Consider the following 26521-nt stretch of genomic DNA (forward strand, 5'->3'; position numbering starts at 1 on the left):
AGACACTAGTAGAACAGACACTAGAAGAACAGACACTAGTAGAACAGACACTAGAAGAACAGACACTAGTAGAACAGACACTAGAAGAACAGACACTAGTAGAACAGACACTAGTAGAACAGACACTAGAAGAACAGACACTAGTAGAACAGACACTGGTAGAACAGACACTAGAAGAACAGACACTAGTAGAACAGACACTTGAAGAACAGACACTAGTAGAACAGACACTAGAAGAACAGACACTGGTAGAACAGACACTAGAAGAACAGACACTAGTAGAACAGACACTAGTAGAACAGACACTAGTAGAACAGACACTAGAAGAACAGACACTAGTAGAACAGACACTAGTAGAACAGACACTAGAAGAACAGGCACTTGAAGAACAGACACTAGTAGAACAGACACTGGTAGAACAGACACTAGAAGAACAGACACTAGAAGAACAGACACTAGTAGAACAGACACTAGAAGAACAGACACTAGAAGAACAGACACTATAAGAACAGACACTAGTAGAACAGACACTGGTAACAGACACTAGAAGAACAGACACTAGTAGAACAGACACTGGTAGAACAGACACTGGTAACAGACACTAGAAGAACAGACACTAGAAGAACAGACACTGGTAGAACAGACACTAGTAGAACAGACACTAGAAGAACAGACACTAGAAGAACAGACACTTGAAGAACAGACACTAGTAGAACATACACTAGTAGAACAGACACTAGTAGAACAGACACTAGAAGAACAGACACTAGTAGAACAGACACTAGAAGAACAGACACTAGAAGAACAGACACTGGTAGAACAGACACTAGAAGAACAGACACTAGTAGAACAGACACTAGAAGAACAGACACTAGAAGAACAGACACTAGTAGAACAGACACTAGAAGAACAGACACTAGAAGAACAGACACTAGAAGAACAGACACTAGTAGAACAGACACTAGAAGAACAGACACTAGAAGAACAGACACTAGTAGAACAGACACTAGAAGAACAGACACTAGAAGAACAGACACTAGTAGAACAGACACTAGAAGAACAGACACTAGTAGAACAGACACTAGAAGAACAGACACTAGAAGAACAGACACTAGTAGAACAGACACTGGTAGAACAGACACTGGTAACAGACACTAGAAGAACAGACACTGGTAAAAGACACTAGTAGAACAGACACTGGTAACAGACATTACAGACATTCAAAGCCGAGATGATTCAGTTTGTTATTCTGCTGTGGGAGCTTCTAGAAGGTCGACAGTTGAATGGAGACCCGTCTGAAGTCCTGAGTCCCATGAGCCTCCTGCTGAGTCCCATGGAGCAGCTCACTTCACTCTGACTGTTTCTCAAAGTAAAGCCTCTTTCCGAGACGATGAGGTCATCACTGCAGCTCTGGGGTGAGTTCACTTCTTTCTTCCCGGGCTTATCTTCAGTCTCTCAGATGAAGTCCACGCCGGCTGTGTGACCGGACTACTGATGCTCCGGATGTTTTGCTCCGCTGAATGGTGGTGAGAAGCACACGGGGGTCTGGGGGGGGGGGGGGGGGGGGGTAGGACTCTCACAAAGGGATTGGGTTTTCTGTGCCCTCCTGCTCCTGAATACTCTTTCCGCCCTGAGATGTCGATCCGCGACACCGACAGCGACACCGAGAGAGATTACCGTTTCAGGGTGATCGTGATTTTTGAGATGGCGTTAAAGAAAAAGTAGATGAGATGACACATCTGTTGTACTCTTACTGGTTTGGGGCCTCCCAAGTGCACCCAGTTCAACAGAGGGGAAGCATTCTGTCAAAGTCCATCGCTCAAGATTCAAGATTTTATTTTCCATTTGTGCCCCTAGACCAGCAGTCCAGACACATTGGACATCTAGTGCAGGGCTCTCTGAGTCAACAGTCTAGAAATAACACGATAATAAGAAAGAAAAAATACAAAAAATAAAAGAACACACCATACAGAAAGTTGGTAATATGTACAATAACAAGAAAGGTGCTAATATCTACAGTTTTAAATGACAGAGCACGTATCTGAGAGGATGATGATGGAACTCCCTTCACCCTCTATTGTTTTGTGAAAACTTGGGTATTGTCTACGTCAAAAAATAACTTTTTTAATTTAAACCAGAAGGACTCCATGTCTTTGTGTGGCGTGACGGTAAACAAGAACCAAACGCAGCAAACAAAGTTAAGTACATGTTTCGGTGAACTTACATCCACCAACAGGCTCTGAGGCAACGTTCCTCTAGGTTCAACGTTCCTCTCGGTTCTCCCGTCGGTTCTCCCGTCGGTTCTCTTTGTTCGGACCTGTGATACCAAGTATCACCAGAGGGGCACTCGGAGGGTACGGATCTCCAAAGATAATGTATGTAACTTCTCTAAAGTGCGATGTGTACTTTCTCGATCCGTGCGACACCCTTCCGCTAAATGTCTGGATAATCGGGCCGGTAGTTTCTCTGAAGTCCTGCTGACCAACAGACCTTGAACACAACCTCCTTGGTGGGAGCTAAGAATCCGTTTATGAATCCCAAAACAGAGAGAATGGTAAATCCTGGCTTCGGCCCTGATGCAAAACTAATTCACTAAGGATTCTGGATAAATGTGTTTAAAATAATGCAAACATGTAGAATGGAAAGCAGCTATATACAAGTGTATTATATTTTTTTGTGAATTCGCTAAAATGGCGATATGGCGCCGTACGTGATGGCGGCTGTGTTGCGAGCTCCCGGATTTTGTAGTAGTTTTTTGTTATTTATTCTTCTTATTGCGACTATTTTTGCACAAAACGTTAGCAGCCAGTTAACGTACGACAGATGCACACTTCTGGAGATTGGATCGGCAGTTGCTCGCCGCCTACCAGAGTTTTTCAACTCTTACTCGGACGTCCCGCCAGGAACAGTAGCGGAACTATCTCCGTCCATTTTAGGCGCGATCTCACGCAAACGTCGCCGACGGAGGGAAGCGAGCTGGCGTGCTGGTTAGGCTGAGACGTCGAGCCAATCGACCCCACTACCCACCATTTTACTGGCAAATGTACAGTCTTTGGACAATAAGCTATGCGAGCTACAGGCTCGTATTCAATTCCACCGGAAACTAAGGACAACTGCATCATCTGCCTTACGGAGACATGGATGTCGGAGGAGGTTACCGACTCAGCCATCGAGCCGGCAGGATTTTCCGTCCACCGCGGACAGAACAAAGACTCTCTCTGGTAAAGATCGTGGAGGGTATGTCTCATGATAAACAGATCTTGGTGCAACCAAAGTCATGTACATACTCTCAAGTCGTTCTGTTCCCCGGACCTGGAGTACCTAATGCTCATGTGTCGACCATTCTGGCTACGGAGTTTACAGCAGTCACCGTAACTGCTGTGTACATTCCGCCTCAAGCTAACACGGACATAGCGCTGAAGGAACTCTACGGGCGATCAGCGAGCAGGAGTCGGCACCCGAGGCTGCTTTCATTGTGGCGGGGACTTCAACAAAGCGAACCTGAAGAAAGTTCTCCGGTTCTACCAACACATAAAAGCAACACGAGGGGAGCGGATTCTCGACCACTGCTACACTCCCTTCCGGGATGGATACAAAGCCCTCCTCCGCCCACCGTTCGCAAATCGGACCACCGCTCCATCCAACTACTCCCCGCCTACAGGCAGAGGCTTAAGCAGCAACCAATCGCTGTGAAGGAAGTGCAACGCTGGTCGGACCAATCGGAGTCTATGCTACAGGACTGTTTTGAACGTGCTGACTGGGATATGTTCAGGGTCGCGTGGGACAACAACGTCAGTGAGTACGCGTCCTCAGTCACCGGGTTCATCAAGAAATGCATAGATGACGTTGTTCCTACCAAGTCGGTTCGGATTTATCCCAACCAGAAACCGTGGATAAATGGCGATGTTCGCTGCACTCCGCAGCGTAACACCGCCTTTGACTCCGGGAATATGGCGGAATACAAAAGAGCCCGCTACGACCTCCGTAAGACCATCGGCTCTGCCAAGCGGGAGTTCAGGAACAAGGTGGAGGAAAAGCTCAAGAGCCATGACGTGAGAGGTGTGTGGAAGGGCTACAGACAATCACGGACTTCAGAGGAAAACCAGCGGTGAAGAGAACTCCTCTACCTCCCTCCCAGGCGAGCTAAATACATTCTTTGCTCGGTTCGGCGTGAGCGGCAGCCCGCGAAGGCAGCGCCGCCGAGGAGACCAGCCTGCTGATCATCTCAGAGGCTGGCGTGCGCAGAGCCTTCTGCGGGTGGACATCCGGGGCGGCAGGTCCCGACCACATCCCGGGCGCGCCCTCAGAGCATGTGCAGACCAGTTGGCAGGAGTCTTCGCAGACATCTTCAACCTCTCCCTGTCCCAGGCTGTTGTTCCTGAGAGCTTCAAGATGTCCACCATTGTGCCTGTCCCCAAACACCCCAAGGTAACCTGCCTGAATGACTGGAGACCCGTAGCCCTCACCTCGATTGTCAGTAAATGCTTGAGAGGTTGGTCAAGGACTTCATTTGTTCCATGTTGCCTGCCACGCTGGACCCATGGCAATTTGCATATCGTCAAAACAGATCCACCGACGACGCATTGCCATGGCACTTCACACCGCCCTTTCCCACCTGGAGGAGGAACTGTTGTGTCTGATGCTGGTTGTGGACTACAGCTCAGCGTTCAACACTATTGTTCCCGCCAAGCTCGACACCAAGCTCAGAGGTCTAGGCCTGCACTCTACCATGTGCAGCTGGATACTGGACTTCCTGTCGGGCCGCCGCCAGGTGGTGAGGATGGGCGGTACCACCTCAGAGCCGCTGACCCTCAACACGGGAGCCCTCAGGGATGCGTGTTGAGCCCTCCTCTACTCCTGTACACCCACGACTGCGGCCATGCACAGCTCCAACGTCATCATCAAGTTTGCTGACGACACAACAGTGTTGGGGCTGATCACCGGCACGACGAGACAGCCTATAGGGAGGAGGTTGGATCACTGGTACAGTGGTGCCAGGAGAACAGCCTCGTCCTCAACGTCAAGAAGACCAAGGAGCTGATCGTGGACTACAGGAAGCGGAGAGGAGAGCACACCCCATCTCCATAGACGGAGTTGCAGTAGAGAGGTCAGCAGCTTCAAGTTCCTCGGCGTGCACATCTCCGAGGACCTCACATGGACCACGCACACCACTCACGTGGTGAAAAGGGCCCAACAACGCCTGTATTTCCTTAGGCGACTGAGGAAATTCAACATGGCCCAGCGCATCCTCAGAGCAGACTACACCAGTACCATCGAGAGTGTTCTGACAGGTTGCATCACCGTCTGGTACGGGAACTGCACCGCCCTGGGCGTAGGGCACTACAGAGGTGGTGCGGTCGGCACAGTACATCGTTGGAGGTGAGCTTCCCTCCATCCTGGACATATACACCAAGCGGTGCGTGGCCAGGGCCAAACGGATGATGAAAGACAATAACCACCCCGGCCACAAACTGTTCACCCTTCTACCGTCAGGCAGGCGATACCGCAGTATCAAGTGCCGCACAAACAGACTGAGGGACAGCTTCTTCAGTCAGGCCATCAGGCTGCTGAACAAGGACTGAGACCCTCATTAACACTACACACCAGAACATATTCTGTGAATATCTATGGCCATGGTGTATATTTTATTACATTGTTTATATATATATATATTGTATATATATATTGTATGTATATATATATATAGTCTCAAAAAAGTGTATATTTTATTACATTGTTTTATATATATATATTGCCATGATGTATATTCTATTACATTGTTTTATATATATATTGTTAATACTTTCTTCTTTTTTTTGTGTGGATATTGTATAGTTTATTCTCATTCTTATTCTTTTTTTAGTCTGCTACTGCTGTCGGGTGTTTTGCACATAAGAATTTCACGAACCGATTATACTTGTATAAAAGGGGATGTGACAATAAAAACTTGAAACTTGAAATTGAAACAACAATGATTCTTGTTTATTTAATGAACGATGAAATCGTATCAAACTGTCGAGGCTTTGTGTGCCTCATAAAGGTCTTACATATCATTATAGAAGCAATAAAACAACGTACAATTGACATATTTTAATGTTTTTTTGCTACATTCGACCACTTTGCTTGTAGAATAATTTTCATTTGTTGGTTGCAGTTTGTAAACACACAGAAGCTTTAAAATACCTCAATAGAAAACATAAAATTTACATATTTTAATGATTTGCTGGCATAATTTGTTGCATTTGTTGGTTTGTTGGTAGAAGCTTTGCTCTCATACAGGCCTTACTTATTATAAGAAGCTCTTAAAAAAGAAAACTCAATAACACTCTGTGGAGCCACCAATTGCTCACTGGAGTTCTGTCATTGTGGTAAACGGGAAAACCCACAGCTGTGTAGGAGAGAACCGAGTATCTTCATGTGTGTGGTTCCTCAACAGCCAGTAAAGATGGCGCTGTGTCGAAGGCTATTGATTATATGACCCAGATTAGTTTGATTCAAACTGTTGTGTCGAGAGACTAAAGGCACCACTTTGGAAATGTTAGGTTCCCATTGAAAACTGTGTGTGACCGATGAGTTTAGTGGTGAAACAAACTGCGAGAAGTGCCACGTGGACCTAGACTGCACAAACAAAGGAAAAGACTTCAATGATGAATCAGAAAATCGTCAGGAAAGCAAAAAGCGACTAATTTTTCAGCCCATGTCAAATTCAAACAGCAGATAAGCTAAATCCAAAATGCACAATTCTGCAAATATCCCCACAAACAATATAATAGCAAGATACATTTGTCTGCAGGAACTTCATCTATGGTTATTAAAACCACTTGTTTCAGCTCTATTCCCCCTCCCTTTGTTCATACATTGTTTTGGCGGTAAATTCATGCATTCATACCTTTAAATGTCTACTTTGAATATATTGTGATAGCTAACTTGTCTGTTCTCCACCCTTCCCCACCTGAAGGTGCAGCTTTGATGGCGATGGCCATGACCCTGCGCTACCACAGGACCGTCATCTTGGCTGTGGCCTTCTGTTTCCTGCCTTGCATCACTTCCTCCCTCAACCTGGAGGATCCCAACGTCTGCAGCCACTGGGAGAGGTCAGTCACCGCATTGCCTCCTCTGACGACGAGCAGGTGGGAGAGGACGTCTGAGACCTTCAGACCACCAGACGTTTAAAGTGCTGAGCGACAGATGAAGTCCAGACTAAGAGATGCTTGTTGACGACGGGGGATCATCCCGGTCCTCTCTCCGGGGTGCTATGAGTCCCCGTCACATGGGTTTAGTAAAGACACGATGCAATGCAACGAGTTGAAAGGGATATGTCGTCCCTGACGAGTCCATAAGGAAGCTAGAGGGATACATAGAAGGATACCTAGTGAGATACCTAGAGGGATACCTAGAGGGATACCTGGAGGGATACCAAGAGGGATACCTAGAGGGATACCTGGATTGATACCTGGAGGGATACCTAGAGGGGTACCTGGAGGGATACCTAGAGGGATACCTGGATTGATACCTAGAGGGATACCTGGATTGATATCTTGAGGGATAAATGGAGAGATACCTGGAGGGATACCTAGAGGGATACCTGGATTGATACCTAGAGGGATACCTAGAGGGATACCTGGATTGATATCTTGAGGGATACATGGAGAGATACCTAGAGGAATACCAAGAGGAATACCTAGAGGGATACCTAGAGGGATACCTGGAGGGATACCTAGAGGGATACCTTGATTGATACCTAGAGGGATACCTGGATTGATATCTTGAGGGATACATGGAGAGATACCTAGAGGAATACCAAGAGGAATACCTAGAGGGATACCTAGAGGGATACCTAGAGGGATACCTGGAGGGATACCTGGATTGATACCTGGAGGGATACCTAGAGGGATACCTGGAGGGATACCTGGATTGATACCTAGAGGGATACCTAGAGGGATACCTGGAGGGATACCTGGATTGATACCTGGAGGGATACCTAGAGGGATACATGGATTGATACCTAGAGGGATACCTAGAGGGATACCGCGAGGGATACCTGGAGGGATACCTAGAGGGATACCTGGAGGGATACCTGGATTGATACCTGGAGGGATACCTAAAGGGATACCTCGAGGGATACCTAGAGGGATACCTGGATTGATACCTAGAGGGATACCTAGAGGGATACCTGGATTGATATCTTGAGGGATACATGGAGAGATACCTAGAGGAATACCAAGAGGAATACCTAGAGGGATACCTAGAGGGATACCTTGATTGATACCTAGAGGGATACCTGGATTGATATCTTGAGGGATACATGGAGAGATACCTAGAGGAATACCAAGAGGAATACCTAGAGGGATACCTGGAGGGATACCTGGATTGATACCTGGAGGGATACCTAGAGGGATACCTAGAGGGATACCTGGAGGGATACCTAGAGGGATACCTAGAGGGATACCTAGAGGGATACCTGGAGGGATACCTGGATTGATACCTGGAGGGATACCTAGATGGATACCTGGATTGATACCTAGAGGGATACCTAGAGGGATACCTCGAGGGATACCTGGAGGGATACATAGAGGGATACCTGGATTGATACCTAGAGGGATACCTAGAGGGATACCTGGATTGATATCTTGAGGGATACATGGAGAGATACCTAGAGGAATACCAAGAGGAATACCTAGAGGGATACCTAGAGGGATACCTAGAGGGATACCTGGAGGGATACCTAGAGGGATACCTGGATTGGTACCTAGAGGGATACCTAGAGGGATACCTGGATTGATATCTTGAGGGATACATGGAGAGATACCTAGAGGAATACCAAGAGGAATACCTAGAGGGATACCTAGAGGGATACCTGGAGGGATACCTGGATTGATACCTGGAGGGATACCTCGAGGGATATCTTGAGGGATACCTAGTGAGATACCTAGAGGGATACCTAGAGGGATACCTGGAGGGATACCTAGAGGGATATCTTGAGGGATACCTAGTGAGATACCTAGAGGGATACCTAGAAGGATACCTGGAGGGATACCTAGAGGGATATCAAGAGGGATACCTGGAGGGATACCTAGAGGGATATCAAGAGGGATACCTGGAGGGATACCTAGAGGGATATCTAGAGGGATACCTGGATTGATACCTGGAGGGATACCTACAGGGATATCTTGAGGGATACATGGAGAGATACCTATAGGAATACCTAGAGGGATACCTAGAGAGATACCTGGATTGATACTTAGAGGGATACCTAGAGGGATACCTGGATTGATATCTTGAGGGATACATGAAGAGATACCTAGAGGAATACCAAGAGGAATACCTAGAGGGATACCTTGATTGATACCTAGAGGGATACCTAGAGGGATACCTGGAGGGATACCTGGATTGATACCTGGAGGGATACCTAGAGGGATATCTTGAGGGATACCTAGTGAGATACCTAGAGGGATATCAAGAGGGATACCTGGAGGGATACCTAGAGGGATATCTAGAGCAGGGGTTCCCAAACTTTTTAGACCACGCACCCCCTTCTACATCCCGACCGGGTTCACGCACCCCCAATCCCCCACACCTTAAAAAAAACGCAACAGAATGCAAGAGTTGTTGACGGGGGTGCTAGTGAGAGTGTGCTCACCTGTGCGCGCATCACGGCTGAGCACCCCTGCGTATTGAGCACCCCTGCATTCAAACATTAAATGGCCGAGAGTTTTTTTCAGCGTAAGAAATACGATGTGTGGCGGGAGTGCGGGAGTTAAGACCGAAATGACACTTGAGAGCCCTGAGAATGTTTAATATTAATTATTACACCATTAGACACCCATTACATTTTTCCTCTCGCACACCCCCTAGAGGCACCACACTTTGGGAATCCCTGATCTAGAGGGATACCTGGAGGGATACCTAGAGGGATATCTAGAGGGATACCTGGATTGATACCTGGAGGGATACCTAGAGGGATATCTTGAGGGATACATGGAGAGATACCTAGAGGGATACCTAGAGGGATATCTAGAGGGATACATGGAGAGATACATGGAGAGATACCTAGAGGGATACCTAGAGGGATATCTAGAGGGATACATGGAGAGATACCTAGAGGGATATCTAGAGGGATACATGGAGAGATACCTAGAGGGATACCTAGAGGGATACATGGAGAGATACATGGAGAGATACCTAGAGGGATACCTAGAGGGATATCTAGAGGGATACATGGAGAGATACCTAGAGGGATATCTAGAGGATACATGGAGATACCTGGGGTAAAAGAGGAAACTGAGGGAACCCAAAAAAAATTAATATAAAAATTTAGGATTTTGGGGGCAAGTCAGATTAGGGAAAATTGGAAGATTTTAGTTGGTAGTTAAACCCCTTTTTTTCAGGGGAAAGCTTTTTTGGGTGAAACGCCAAATTTTAAATTTTTGAAATTTTAAGGTTTAAGAAAAGGTTCGAAATAGGCCAATTTGGAAGTATCGGGTTTAAGTTAGGGTTTCCCCAAAATAGAAAAAAATTTTTGGGGTTTGTTATCCCCCCCCAAATTTCAAACGATGAAAAATTAATAAAAAAGGGTTTTGTGGCATGGTCCAATTTTGGGGAAACCAAGTGTTTTGGGAAAGAGGGTTTTTAAAATGGAACCCCCTTAGTTTTTTCCAATTTTTCCGAACCAATGCTTTTAAAATTTTTTAAGTTTTGAGGCATTGTCAATAATGACCACAACAAGTTGTTATATTCGGCGAAGCGAGGAGAAGTAAAAACATTTGAAATTAAAATGGGGAAATTGTAGGGGAGTTTGGGCTAGAGGCTTTTTGTGAGCGGTCATTCTAAATCGGGACCAAACTCAATAATGGATGAAAATAGTCAACAGTCTGCCTTGGCCTTTTCTTTGGTAAATAAAAACTCTTAGAAATTTTTCACCAGTCTGCTTTGCATGTGGTTAAGAGAGATTAATAATAATAATAATAAGTTAAGCTGCAAGCAGCGATGAACGGTCCTCTTCCTGCTTCGCACGTCGGGGTGCTGGCGGACGCCCGCCCTCGGCCGAGAGCGCACGCACGGCGCTCGGGCGTTTGATCTTGAATCACGCGACACTGATTTTACTTTGCTAGTCGGTGGCGCTTGACTCTGAGTGAAAAAAGGCTTGTTGATATCCTCAGGCCTTGAATTCTACGAAGCATGAGAAGTTTGGAGCAGATTTGAGCGAGTCCAGGGTTAGCAGCAGGGGACGCTGTGACAATGTGAACATATACATGCATCATGTGTATCCATGTGAAGTCTAGACCTTGTCATGTAAATTACATGTGAATGTGATTCAACGTGTCGCTACGAGCTCCACAGGGAAGCATCATCGAGGTCTTAGGTCTATTCTGGTATATTTTGAGAGCGATCTGAATAATCTGCGAGGAGCAGTGTATAAAAGTAAAAAACATGTAACTTCCTAGTGCCACTAGTTGGCGCCAAGTCCAGAAAAAAAAATTAGCATATGGATGTCTTCAGGGTCATTATGTCATGATGTATGAGAAATATGGAGCAGATTCCATTATGTATGGCTGAGTTACAACAACGTCAATTTTCATGGCGAATGCCTTCTTTCCGCAAAAAAAATTTGCATATGGAAAAATTAGCATATGGATGTCTTCAGGGTCATTATGTCATGATGTATGAGAAATATGGAGCAGATTCCATTATGTATGGCTGAGTTACAACAACGTCAATTTTCATGGCGAATGGCGTTTCTTTCCCGGAAAAAAATTAGCATATGGAAAAATTAGCATATGGATGTCTTCAGGGTCATTATGTCATGATGTATGAGAAATATGGAGCAGATTCCATAATGTATGGATGAGTTACAACAACGTCAATTTTCATGGCGAATGGCGTTTCTTTGCCGGTCCGGCAAACGCACAAAGTTTAATATTATTGAAATCTTTTAAGGCCATTTCAAGACAAAGGTCTCAAGACCATATAGGCCAAGTTTGGAATGTATCGGGTTTAAGCTCTAGGAGTAGTTAACCCCAAAAATCATGAAAAAGGCATATTTTGAGGGATTGATTATAGCGCCCCCTAATGTTCAAACGTTATGAAAAAATTAAGGTAGGTTAAAGGTGTCCTTGTGGACATAGGCTACCAATTTGGTGAGGATAGTCCAAGTGATTTGGAAGTTAGGTGTCTTTACAAATAAGGCCACACCCCTTGGATGTTCATTGGTCCATATCTTCTCTACGCAATGACATATTAACTATCTTTCAAAGATTTATTATGGCATTGAATCAATAATGAACCACAACAAGTTGTATATGATTCGGTCCAAGCGTTTAGGAGAAGTTGGGAAAAAACAGTTTTTAAAGAAATTCAAAATGGCGGAAAATCTAAGTAGGCGGAGCTTAGGGGTCTGAGAGGCTTTTTTGTAGAGCTGGTCAATTCTGACCTCTGGACCAAATCTCAAGTCAATCGGTCATCGGGGGAAGAAAACTATTGCTACTGAAAAAAGAAGTTTGTAGGGGGCGCTATAGAGCCATTTCTTTATGTACTAATACGAAAACTCAATAATATGAAAATTTTCACCAGTCTGCTTCTGCATGTGGAATTTCACTCTGCTGGGGCGTACGGTGTGCGGGCAGACGACGTTTGAACACGACAAAGCGTAATAATAATTAAAGCTGCAAGCAGCGATGAACGGGTCCTCTTCCTGCTTCGCACGTCGGGGGTGCTGGCCGGACGCCGGCCCCCTCGGCCGAGCGCACGCACGGCGTTCGAGCGTTTGACCGTTCGTCACGCGACACTGATTTTACTTTGCTAGTCGGTGGCGCTTTGACTCCGAGTGAAAAAAGGCTTGTTGATATCCTCAGGCCTTGAATTCTCGGGCATGAGAAGTTTGGAGCAGATTTGAGCGAGCCCAGGGTTGCCAGCAGGGGGCGCTGTGACAATTTGAACATATACATGCATCATGTGTATCCATGTGAAGTCTCGACCTTGTCATGTAAATTACATGTGAATGTTATTCAACGTGTCGCTACGAGCTCCACAGGGAAGCATCATCAAGGTCTTAGGTCTATTCTGATATATTTTGAGAGGGATCTGAATAATCTGCGAGGAGCAGTGTATAAAAGTAAAAAACATGTACCTTCCTAGTGCCACTAGTTGGCGCTACGACCAGAATCAAAAATTAGCATATGGATGTCTTCAGGGTCATTATGTCATGATGTATGAGAAATATGGAGCAGATTCCATTATGTATGGCTGAGTTACAACAACGTCAATTTTCATGGCGAATGGCGTTTCTTTCCAGAAAAAAAATTAGCATATGGAAAAATTAGCATATGGATGTCTTCAGGGTCATTATGTCATGATGTAGGAGAAATATGGAGCAGATTCCATTATGTATGGCTAAGTTACAAAAACGTAAATTTTCATGGCGAATGGCGTTTCTTTCCAGAAACAAAAATAGCATCTGGAAAAATTAGCATATGGATGTCTCCAGGGTCATTATGTCATGATGTATGAGAAATATGGAGCAGATTCCATTATGTACGGCTGAGCTACAACAACGGCAATTTTCATGGCGAATGGCGTTTATTTCCCGGAAAAAAATTAGCATATGGAAAAATTAGCATATGGATGTCTCCAGGGTCATTATGTCATGATGTATGAGAAATATGGAGCAGATTCCATTATGTATGGCTGAGTTACAACAACGTCAATTTTCATGGCGAATGGCGTTTCTTTCCAGAAAAAAAATTAGCATATGGAAAAATTAGCATATGGATGTCTCCAGGGTCATTATGTCATGATGTATGAGAAATATGGAGCAGATTCCATTATGTACGGCTGAGCTACAACAACGGCAATTTTCATGGCGAATGGCGTTTCTTTCCCGGAAAAAAATTAGCATATGGAAAAATTAGCATATCGATGTCTCCAGGGTCATTATGTCATGATGTATGAGAAATATGGAGCAGATTCCATTATGTATGGCTGAGTTACAACAACGTCAATTTTCATGGCGAATGGCGTTTATTTCCAGCAAAAAAAATTAGCATACGGAAAAATTAGCATATGGATGTCTTCAGGGTCATTATGTCATGATGTATGAGAAATATGGAGCAGATTCCATTATGTATGGCTGAGTTACAACAATGTCAAGTTTCATGGCGAAGGGCGTTTCTTTCCAGAAAAAAAAATTAGCATATGAAAAATTAGCATATGGATGTCTTCAGGGTCATTATGTCATGATGTATGAGAAATATGGAGCAGATTCCATTATGTATGGCTGAGTTACAACAATGTCAAGTTTCATGGCGAAGGGCGTTTCTTTCCAGAAAAAAAAATTAGCATATGAAAAAATTAGCATATGGATGTCTTCAGGGTCATTATGTCATGATGTATGAGAAATATGGAGCAGATTCCATTATGTATGGCTGAGTTACAACAACGGCAATTTTCATGGCGAATGGCGTTTCTTTGCCGGTCCGGCAAACGCACATAGTTTAATATTTTTGAAATCTTTCAAAGATTTTTCAAGACAAAGGTCTCAAGACCCTACTGCCCAAGTTTGGAATGAATCGGGTTTAAGCTCTAGGAGAAGTTAACGGTTTTACAACCCCTAAAAACATGAAAAAAGGCCAAAAAGGCATATTTTGAGGGATTGATTATAGCGCCCCCTAATGTTCAAACGTTATGAAAAAATCAAGGTAGGTTAAAGGTGTCCTTGTGGACATAGGCTACCAATTTGGTGAGGATAGTCCAAGTGATTTGGAAGTTAGGTGTCTTTACAAATAAGGCCACACCCCTTGGATGTTCATTGGTCCATATCTTCTGAACGCAATGACATATTAACTATCTTTCAAAGATTTATGATGGCATTGAATCAATAATGAACCACAACAAGTTGTGTATGATTCGGACGAAGCGTTTAGGAGAAGTTGAAAAAAAACAGTTTTTAAAGAAATTCAAAATGGCGGAAAATCTAAGTAGGCGGAGCTTAGGGGTCTGAGAGGCTTTTTTGTAGAGCTGGTCAATTCTGACCTGTGGACCAAATCTCAAGTCAATCGGTCATCGGGGGAAGAAAACTATTGCTACTGAAAAAGAAAGTTTGTAGGGGGCGCTATAGAGCCATTTCTTTATGTACTAATACGAAAACTCAATAATATGAAAATTTTCACCGGTCTGCTTGTGCATGTGGAATTTCACTCTGCTGGGGCGTACGGTGTGCGGGCAGACGACGTTTGAACACGACACGGAAGAATAATAATAAGCGTTACAATAACAATAGGTTCCTCTACGACGAAGTCGACGAGGACCCTAATAATCCTTACAATAACAATAGGTTCCTCTACGACGAAGTCGACGAGGACCCTAATAATAATAATCCTTTGAAATACAATAGGTTCCTCTACGACGAAGTCGACGAGGACCCTAAATATAAAAAAACTGCTACAAAATCCGGGAGCTCGCAACACAGCGGCCATCACGTACGGCGCCATTTCAACGAGTTGAAAGGGATATGTCGTCCCTGACGAGTCCATAAGGAAGCTAGAGGGATACATAGAAGGATACCTAGTGAGATACCTAGAGGGATACCTAGAGGGATACCTGGAGGGATACCAAGAGGGATACCTAGAGGGATACCTGGAGGGATACCTAGAGGGGTACCTGGAGGGATACCTAGAGGGATACCTGGATTGATACCTAGAGGGATACCTGGATTGATATCTTGAGGGATAAATGGAGAGATACTTAGAGGAATACCTAAAGGGATACCTAGAGGGATACCTGGAGGGATACCTGGATTGATACCTGGAGGGATACCTAGAGGGATACCTGGATTGATACCTAGAGGGATACCTCGAGGGATACCTGGAGGGATACCTAGAGGGATACCTGGATTGATACCTAGAGGGATACCTAGAGGGATACCTGGATTGATATCTTGAGGGATACATGGAGAGATACCTAGAGGAATACCAAGAGGAATACCTAGAGGGATACCTAGAGGGATACCTGGAGGGATACCTAGAGGGATACCTTGATTGATACCTAGAGGGATACCTAGAGGGATACCTGGATTGATATCTTGAGGGATACATGGAGAGATACCTAGAGGAATACCAAGAGGAATACCTAGAGGATACCTAGAGGATACCTAGAGGATACCTGGAGGGATACCTGGATTGATACCTGGAGGGATACCAGAGGATACCTGGAGGATACCTGGATTGATACCTGAGGGATACCTAGAGGATACCTGGAGGATACCTGGATTGATACCTGGAGGGATACCTAGAGGATACATGGATTGATACCTGAGGGATACCTAGAGGATACATGAGGGATACCTGGAGGATACCTGGAGGATACCTGGATTGATACCTGGAGGATACCTAGGGATACCTCGAGGATACCTAGAGGATACCTGGATTGATACCTAGAGGGATACCTAGAGGATACCTGGATTGATATCTTGAGGGATACATGGAGAGATACCTAGAGGAATACCAAGAGGAATACCTAGAGGGATACCTAGAGGGATACCTTGATTGATACCTAGAGGGATACCTGGATTGATATCTTGAGGGATACATGGAGAGATACCTAGAGGAATACCAAGAGGAATACCTAGAGGGATACCTGGAGGGATACCTGGAGGGATACCTGGATTGATACCTGGAGGGATACCTAGAGGGATACCTAGAGGGATACCTGGAGGGATATCTAGAGGGATACCTAGAGGGATACCTGGAGGGATACCTGGATTGATACCTGGAGGGATACCTAGATGGATACCTGGATTGATACCTAGAGGGATACCTAGAGGGATACCTGGAGGGATACATAGAGGGATACCTGGATTGATACCTAGAGGGATACCTAGAGGGATACCTGGATTGATATCTTGAGGGATACATGGAGAGATACCTAGAGGAATACCAAGAGGAATACCTAGAGGGATACCCAGAGGATACCTAGAGGGATACCTGGAGGGATACCTAGAGGGATACCTGGATTGGTACCTAGAGGGATACCTAGAGGGATACCTGGATTGATATCTTGAGGGATACATGGAGAGATACCTAGAGGAATACCAAGAGGAATACCTAGAGGGATACCTAGAGGGATACCTGGAGGGATACCTGGATTGATACCTGGAGGGATACCTCGAGGGATATCTTGAGGGATACCTAGTGAGATACCTAGAGGGATACCTAGAGGGATACCTGGAGGGATACCTAGAGGGATATCTTGAGGGATACCTAGTGAGATACCTAGAGGGATACCTAGAGGGATACCTAGAAGGATACCTGGAGGGATACCTAGAGGGATATCAAGAGGGATACCTGGAGGGATACCTAGAGGGATATCAAGAGGGATACCTGGAGGGATACCTAGAGGGATATCTAGAGGGATACCTGGATTGATACCTGGAGGGATACCTACAGGGATATCTTGAGGGATACATGGAGAGATACCTATAGGAATACCTAGAGGGATACCTAGAGAGATACCTGGATTGATACTTAGAGGGATACCTAGAGGGATACCTGGATTGATATCTTGAGGGATACATGAAGAGATACCTAGAGGAATACCAAGAGGAATACCTAGAGGGATACCTTGATTGATACCTAGAGGGATACCTGGAGGGATACCTGGATTGATACCTGGAGGGATACCTAGAGGGATATCTTGAGGATACCTAGTGAGATACCTAGAGGGATATCAAGAGGATACCTGGAGGATACCTAGAGGATATCTAGAGGGGTTCCCAAACTTTTAGACCACGCACCCCTTCTACATCCCTCAACTGGTTCCCCCACACCTTAAAAAAAAAACGCAACAGAATGCAAAAGTTGTTGACGGAGTGGGGGGGCGGGGGGTGGTAGTGAGAGTGTGCTCACCTGTGCGCATCACGGCTGAGCACCCTGCGTATTGAGCACCTGCATTCAAACATTAAATGGCCGAGAGTTTTTTCAGCGTAAGAAATACGATGTGTGGCGAGGGCGAGTTAAGACCGAAATGACACTTGAGAGCCCTGAGAATAATTATTACACCTAGAGGATTATTGAGGGATACCTAGAGGACCTAGGGATACCTGGATTGATACCTTGAGGGATACCTGAGGATACCTAGAGGATACCTAGAGGATACCTGGAGGATACCTAGAGGATATCAAGAGGGATACCTGGGATACCTAGAGGATATCTAGAGGATACCTGGATTGATACCTAGGATACAGAGGATACCTGAGGATACCTAGAGGGATACCTAGAGGATACCTGGATTGATACCTGGAGGATACCTAGAGGGATATCTTGAGGATACATGGAGGGATACCTAGAGGAATACCAAGAGGATACCTTGATTGATACCTAGAGGATACCTAGAGGATACCTGAGGGATACCTGGAGGATACCTGGAGGGATACCTGAGGATACCTGGGATATCTTGAGGATACCTAGTGAGATACCTAGAGGGATATCAAGAGGATACCTGGAGGATACCTGAGCACCCTGCGTATTGAGCACATTCAAACATTAAATGGCCGAGAGTTTTTTCAGCGTAAGAAATACGATGTGGCGGAGTGCGGGAGTTAAGACCGAAATGACACTTGAGAGCCCTGAGAATGTTTAATATTAATTATTACACCATTAGACACCCATTACATTTTTCCTCTCGCACACCCCCTAGAGGCACCACACTTTGGGAATCCCTGATCTAGAGGGATACCTGGAGGGATACCTAGAGGGATATCTAGAGGGATACCTGGATTGATACCTGGAGGGATACCTAGAGGGATATCTTGAGGGATACATGGAGAGATACCTAGAGGGATACCTAGAGGGATACCTAGAGGGATACCTAGAGGGATATCTAGAGGGATACATGGAGAGATACCTAGAGGGATACCTAGAGGGATATCTAGAGGGATACATGGAGAGATACCTAGAGGGATATCTAGAGGGATACATGGAGAGATACCTAGAGGGATACCTAGAGGGATACATGGAGAGATACATGGAGAGATACCTAGAGGGATACCTAGAGGGATACCTAGAGGGATATCTAGAGGGATACATGGAGAGATACCTAGAGGGATATCTAGAGGGATACATGGAGAGATACCTAGAGGGATATCTAGAGGGATACCTAGAGGGATACCTAGAGGGATACCTAGAGGGATATCTAGAGGGATACCTGGATTGATACCTGGAGGGATACCTAGAGGGATATCTTGAGGGATACATGGAGAGATACCTAGAGGGATACCTGGATTGATATCTTGAGGGATACATGGAGAGATACCTAGAGGAATACCAAGAGGAATACCTAGAGGGATACCTAGAGGGATATGACTCATAACCATGTCACAGCTGGAAAGCGGGAACAGAATAATAATAATCTTGTTTTCAAGCTTTTCAAAGTGTTGTTCCAGCTTTAAATAAAGCTTTCGAACTGATTTTCCGAATTAAAAGGAAAGCTTGAGAATCCGTTAAGTGAGACGTGAAAGGAGAACGGGGTTCCCCGCTCTGCTGCCCCTCCATGACCAATCTGAGGGAACAGCTGCAGACGACCTCACAGCTCCGTCTGTTGCTCTGGACGACAGACACGTCCTCTCAAGACGAGAGACACTCGGGCTGCTGCTAATGAAGCTTCTTCTTCAGAGAACTTCAGATCCTGAGCCTTTATCAGTCGTTTATGAATTGTTATTATTTAAGGTAGCACACACACACACACACACACACACACACAAGCAGCTTAATGGCGTCCTGATTAAAACAGTCGGTGGTGTGAGGAACACAGTTGTGCATCCTGTTGGATGAACGTGGGTGTTCTGTAGGAAACCCCTGCACACACACACACACACACACACACACACACACACACACTGATTCTGCTCCTCATCTCTTCTCGGTCTCTTCCTGTGTGTCCAGTTACTCGGTGACGGTGCAGGAGTCCTACGCTTATCCCTTTGATCAGATCTACTACACCAGCTGCACCGACATCCTCAACTGGTTCAAGTGCACCAGACACAGGTGAGTGTGTGAGTGAGTGAGTGAGTGTAACACTTCCAGCTGCAGAGTGATATTCATATAACGTTTGACATGAAACCTCTCAAATACTACAAGCAGCAATGTCTTCACAGTAAAGTTATTTCATAAACATCTCATATGTATTTGCTGCATCTGTATCTGAGGGAATTAATTAAACTCTTATATCCATCCGTGCCCATCACTCCATCTACGATATATTCTGAATCCTCAAACCCGGAACAAGGTTGACCCTGGACAGGTCACCAGTCCATCCAGGGCACACATAGAGACAGACAACCATTCACTCTCACACCTATGGGCAATTTAGAGATCAATTAACCTGAATGCATGTCTTTGGACATGTGGGAGGAATCCGGAGGGAACCCACGCGGCCACGGGGGGAACATGCAAACTCCACACAGAAGGACCGCTTGCTGTGAGGCGACAGTGCTAGCCCAACACCACTGTGCAGCCCAAGGAAGCAGAGTTAATAATGACAATTCATGCAGAAGTCATGTGATGACCCTAAGAGACTTATAGAGCAGCCTGATAATAAGGAGTTGCAGTAATCTAGTCTAGAAGTAACGAACGCGTGAACCAATTTTTCTGCATCTTTTTGAGACGAGATGTGTCTGATTTTTGAAAAGTGAATGAACTATATCGACAGCCCAGACTTTTTCACTCCACGTTTCATGTCACATGATCAAATGAAAGCAGAATACCCAACGTTGTGTTCATGGATCTTTTTGCCGAGTGTCTGATCCGAACCGCCCGGTTTGCAGGGTGAGCTACCGGACCGCCTACCGGAGGGGGGAGAAGACCATGTACCGGAGGAAGTCCCAGTGCTGCCCGGGCTTCTTGGAGAACGGAGAGATCTGTGCTCGTAAGTATCTTCACTGTCGTCATCATCGTCTGGTCCAGCGTGATGGGTGCGTTGGGTTCTTTGTGGGTCTTGGGGTGTCGTCGAGGTCTTGAGCCGAAGGTTCTGTTGCAGTACGGGCCGTCGGGAGTTCAATCTATTTACATGACATGTATTGTGAACTGTATTTTACTAAGAGCTTTACAATCTGTACACAGGTGACCCTCACCGGTGCTTTGAGGAGCCATCTTGGTGTTGGGTCTCTGGTTTCTGAGTTGCTTGGTTCCTCTTGCCGCCTGGTGGAGGTCCTCGTGGCCTGGTGGAGGTCCTCGTGGCCTGGTGGAGGTCCTCGTGGCCTGGTGGAGGTCCTCGTGGCCTGGTGGAGGTCCTCGCGGCCTGGTGGAGGTCCTCGCGGCCTGGTGGAGGTCATTGCGGCCTGGTGGAGGTCCTTGCGGCCTGGTGGAGGTCCTCGCGGCCTGGTGGAGGTCCTCGTGGCCTGGTGGAGGTCCTCGCGGCCTGGTGGAGGTCCTTGCGGCCTGGTGGAGGTCCTTGCGGCCTGGTGGAGGTCCTTGCGGCCTGGTGGAGGTCCTTGTGGCCTGGTGGAGGTCCTTCCGGCCTGGTGGAGGTCCTTGCGGCCTGGTGGAGGTCCTTGCGGCCTGGTGGAGGTCCTCGTGGCCTGGTGGAGGTCCTTGCCGCCTGGTGGAGGTCCTCGTGGCCTGGTGGAGGTCCTCGCGGCCTGGTGGAGGTCCTCGTGGCCTGGTGGAGGTCCTCGTGGCCTGGTGGAGGTCCTTGCGGCCTGGTGGAGGTCCTCGTGGCCTGGTGGAGGTCCTTGCAGCCTGGTGGAGGTCCTTGCCGCCTGGTGGAGGTCCTTGCGGCCTGGTGGAGGTCCTTGCGGCCTGGTGGAGGTCCTTGCGGCCTGGTGGAGGTCCTTGTGGCCTGGTGGAGGTCCTCGTGGCCTGGTGGAGGTCCTTGCAGCCTGGTGGAGGTCCTTGCGGCCTGGTGGAGGTCCTTGCGGCCTGGTGGAGGTCCTCGTGGCCTGGTGGAGGTCCTTGTGGCCTGGTGGAGGTCCTTGCCGCCTGGTGGAGGTCCTTGCGGCCTGGTGGAGGTCCTTGCGGCCTGGTGGAGGTCCTTGTGGCCTGGTGGAGGTCCTTGCTGCCTGGTGGAGGTCCTTGCGGCCTGGTGGAGGTCCTTGCCGCCTGGTGGAGGTCCTTGTGGCCTGGTGGAGGTCATTGCGGCCTGGTGGAGGTCCTTGCCGCCTGGTGGAGGTCCTTGTGGCCTGGTGGAGGTCATTGCGGCCTGGTGGAGGTCCTTGCCGCCTGGTGGAGGTCCTTGCCGCCTGGTGGAGGTCCTTACGGCATGACAGGTCGCTGTGAGGTCCATGAAGGCCGTGCGCCACGCTAGAAGTTGCTCGTATCATGTCGGTGGCCAAAACCTGGATAAATAAGTTACGTAATCCAACACATGAAGAACACTTGATGGTTCATGGACACGATGAGTCATGTGATCACACGATGAGTCATGTGATCAAACATGTGAACGTACGACTTTCACTGCAGGAGAGCTGAGCTGTCGAGGACACTGGGACGCGTGGTCTGAAAGACAGAACCTTTGTCTCCGCCATGTGTCGTCATTACAAAGACTTCACTTTCCATTGAGGTTACAGTGCACACACACACACACTCACACACACACACACTCACACACATACACACACACACACACACACACACACATACACACACACACCAGCAGCCAGCAGTCGGTAACAGGTGTGGAGCCTCAGTGGCCTTTTGCAAAAACAACAACTTGTTCAGCAGTAAAATAAATCACCACGTTAACACACAACCTGCTGCACACAGAACAATAAAGGTTCTGAAAGGGTTCCTTAAAAGGCTTTGTGGTTCTACGAAGAACCATCGCCTACTGGAGAACCATTTGAGTCCGTGTGAGCTCCGGGAGTTCAGAGGGGATTCACTCTGAAGAGAAAAGGCTCTCTTGTGTCAGCAGACATCACATGTCGCCCCGAGAGTCTCAACTTTGAAACACTGTAAACACAATATGCATCATCATCACACACAGACTCACAGTACACACAAGTACACACAAGTACAATCATCGATCATTAAAATCAATAGACATGTTGAAAACAAAGATTGTTGCCTTGATGTCATTCACTCCTCCCCGTGGCGCTCTCCCTGCAGACGGCCTGGACGAGTCTCTGTGACGGCTTTTGACTTTTCTCCACACGCAGCGTCACATTTCATCTAAGTGGCGGTTCACTCAGCAGCTCCACTGATTCAAACTGTTCAAATCAAAGTGCTCTCTTGTAAACTATCCGGGTATTTCACAGTTTAAATATCTTAGTGGTGAAATGATGAATTACACCTCGAGTGACCAGCTTCAAAACAAAGTCTTCAGACGTCTCAACGAATCCAACCCAACACATCTTCATCCTACAGCTCCGACAGGGGTAGCAGACATGTGTATTAATATATATATAAAGTATTTATGAGTGTGCTGATGTGTTAACCGTGTCTCCTGCAGCTCACTGCGCGGCGAGCTGCGTCCACGGCCGCTGCATGGCCCCCAACACCTGCCAGTGTGAGCCGGGCTGGGGGGGCTCCAACTGCTCCAGTGGTAAGTCCTCCAGCTGCTGCTGTCTGTGAGAGTGTGTGTGTGTGTGTGTGTGTGTGACTGTGTGTGTGTGTGTGACTGTGAAAGCACAAGAGGAAAAACAGGCCGCAGTGTCGTCTTACCGACTGCTGCGCTGCACCAACAGTCACAGCAGAGAAACAGTTTGTTCTCATGGCGGGCTTTTTAGACACGCTCACATCACTTTTATTATAATTATCTTTATTTAAAATCTACAGTTAAAACATAAATGTCTCCATTTGATGCTCTGGACCAGATTGTAGCTACACAGCTAATTTGCATCTGTAGTCCCTTAACAGACCATAATAAACATAAACAATAATAAACATAAAACAATAACAAACATAAAACAATAACAAACAGTACAGGATGAGACACTTCAACAGTATATGTGGTAAGAAGAACACAAAATATACACAATGCAGAGCTACAGTACATTACATTAAAGATACGTAATAAAAACTATTACAAATAAGTAATAAAAACCATTAAAAGTAAGTAATAAAAACTATTAAAATTATATAATAATAACTATTCAAAGTAAGTAATAAAAACCACTAAAAGTAATTGATAAATACTATTAAAAGTAAGTAAGAAATAAAAATCCTGTTGGGGGTATCAGGGTATCAGGCCTGTTGGGGGTATCAGGGTATCAGGTCCGTTGGGGGTATCAGGGTATCAGGTCCGTTGGGGGTATCAGGGTATCAGGCCTGTTGGGGGTATCAGGGTATCAGGTCCGTTGGGGGTATCAGGGTATCAGGCCTGTTGGGGGTATCAGGGTATCAGGCCTGTTGGGGGTATCAGGTCCGTTGGGGGTATCAGGGTATCAGGCCTGTTGGGGGTATCAGGGTATCAGGCCTGTTGGGGGTATCAGGGTATCAGGTCCGTTGGGGGTATCAGGGTATCAGGCCTGTTGGGGGTATCAGGTCCGTTGGGGGTATCAGGGTATCAGGCCTGTTGGGGGATCAGGGTATCAGGCCTGTTGGGGGTATCAGGGTATCAGGTCCGTTGGGGGTATCAGGGTATCAGGCCTGTTGGGGGTATCAGGTCCGTTGGGGGTATCAGGCCCGTTGGTGGTATCAGGGTATCAGGCCTGTTGCGGGTATCAGGTCTGTTGGGGGTATCAGGCCTGTTGGGGGTATCAGGCCTGTTGGGGGTATCAGGCCCGTTGGTGGTATCAGGGTATCAGGTCTGTTGGGGGTATCAGGTCTGTTGGTGTATCAGGTCTGTTGGGGGTATCAGGCCTATTGGGGGTATCAGGCCTGTTGGGGGTATCAGGCGGAGCCTCTGCTGCGGCTCTGATGCTCAACATGTGTTAATAACCTCTGGAGGATTCCAGCCAATGGGAGAAGACGTTCCCACGACGATCCAGTTATCACCAGAAAGCTGCCGGCAGCCCATTGGCTGTCCTCTGCTGGTGAGCCTGTGCAGGCCGACGTGGCGGTGAGGAGCCCTCAGGGTGGGGCCCGCTGGCTTCAGTTTCAGCCTGTAATGAAAGGGGCTTATTGTTGTGTCTGGGTCCCGGGTTCCCCTGGGCCCCACTAGGCCCCACCAGAACCCTCAAGGCCCCAGTAGGCCTCACAAGGACCTTCAAACCAGGGTTCTTTAAAGAACCATTTCCTTATCGGCTCTTCAAAGAACCTCTAAAGGTGTCTCAAAGGAGAACATGGTTCTTCAGTGGGCGATGGTTCTTCGTAGAACCACAAAGCCTCTTAAAGAACCTTATTTTTCCCGTGTGCATGTGTCAGTGTGTGCGGTTGCTCCATGTTTTACTCGTACTGATGGATTCGGGAGCAGCACCTGTTCTTCATCGGCTCTCTTTCGTTACTCCGCCTCCTTTTCCTTCACTAACGTGTTTCCTCAAGAAGCCCCGGAGGCTCGGGTCCCATCGGCGTGCTTCAGGTCAGCGAGCACCAACAACATGTCTGAGGGTCAGTTTGGGGAAAGGGGGGGGGGTCGAGGAGCAGCAGGAATAATAAGAGTAGAGAATCTTTTGGTAGGAGGTGACCTGAGGCTGCAGCTCGTGATTCAGAACACACAACAACAACAACAACAACAACAACAACAAGCTGCTGGGAGAACATCGAAAACTAGAAAACAACACCAGCTGTTTATCTTAGAGTCTCTGTTTATGTTTCGTCACATCAAAGTTTATCTCAAGGAAGACGTTCACAGTCCTGGAAACAGGAAGTGGATCTTAAAGAAGACGTTCACAGTCCTGGAAACAGGAAGTGGATCTTAAGGAAGACATTCACAGTCCTGGAAACAGGAAGTGGATCTTAAAGAAGTCGTTTACAGTCCTGGAAACAGGAAGTGGATCTTAAGGAAGACGTTCACAGTCCTGGAAACAGGAAGTGGATCTTAAGGAAGACGTTCACAGTCCTGGAAACAGGAAGTGGATCTTAAGGAAGACGTTCACAGTCCTGGAAACAGGAAGTGGATCTTAAGGAAGACGTTCACAGTCCTGGAAACAGGAAGTGGATCTTAAAGAAGACGTTCACAGTCCTGGAAACAGGAAGTGGATCTTAAAGAAGACGTTCACAGTCCTGGAAACAGGAAGTGGATCTTAAAGAAGACGTTCACAGTCCTGGAAACAGGAAGTGGATCTTAAGGAAGACGTTCACAGTCCTGGAAACAGGAAGTGGATCTTAAAGAAGACCTTCACAGTCCTGGAAACAGGAAGTGGATCTTAAGGAAGACGTTCACAGTCCTGGAAACAGGAAGTGGATCTTAAGGAAGACGTTCACAGTCCTGGAAACAGGAAGTGGATCTTAAAGAAGACGTTCACAGTCCTGGAAACAGGAAGTGGATCTTAAAGAAGACGTTCACAGTCCTGGAAACAGGAAGTGGATCTTAAGGAAGACGTTTACAGTCCTGGAAACAGGAAGTGGATCTTAAAGAAGACGTTCACAGTCCTGGAGACGAACATCTTGATCAGATAGTTTATAATAACAACACAAATCTCACGAAGCCGTCTGAA

General features: G+C 46.6%; 1 protein-coding gene across 4 annotated transcripts in view; it reads left to right on the plus strand.

The window, feature by feature from the left end:
• Positions 1 to 26521, plus strand: part of megf10 (multiple EGF-like-domains 10) — a 61155-nt gene that overhangs the window by 7731 nt on the left and 26903 nt on the right. For 3 of the 4 annotated variants that reach the window (XM_056432745.1, XM_056432747.1, XM_056432744.1), the window contains 4 exons: positions 6959 to 7094; positions 19932 to 20033; positions 20813 to 20913; positions 23434 to 23526. In XM_056432745.1, coding sequence (XP_056288720.1) covers positions 6970 to 7094; positions 19932 to 20033; positions 20813 to 20913; positions 23434 to 23526 — 421 coding nt within the window. In that variant the 5' untranslated portion in view covers positions 6959 to 6969. Of the gene's footprint in view, positions 1 to 1324; positions 1416 to 6958; positions 7095 to 19931; positions 20034 to 20812; positions 20914 to 23433; positions 23527 to 26521 lie in introns of those variants that run through there. The other variant, XM_056432743.1, reaches the window with a different exon arrangement.

The sequence above is a fragment of the Pseudoliparis swirei genome, chromosome 15, assembly GCF_029220125.1.
Source record: "Pseudoliparis swirei isolate HS2019 ecotype Mariana Trench chromosome 15, NWPU_hadal_v1, whole genome shotgun sequence".
Taxonomy (NCBI): domain Eukaryota; kingdom Metazoa; phylum Chordata; class Actinopteri; order Perciformes; family Liparidae; genus Pseudoliparis; species Pseudoliparis swirei.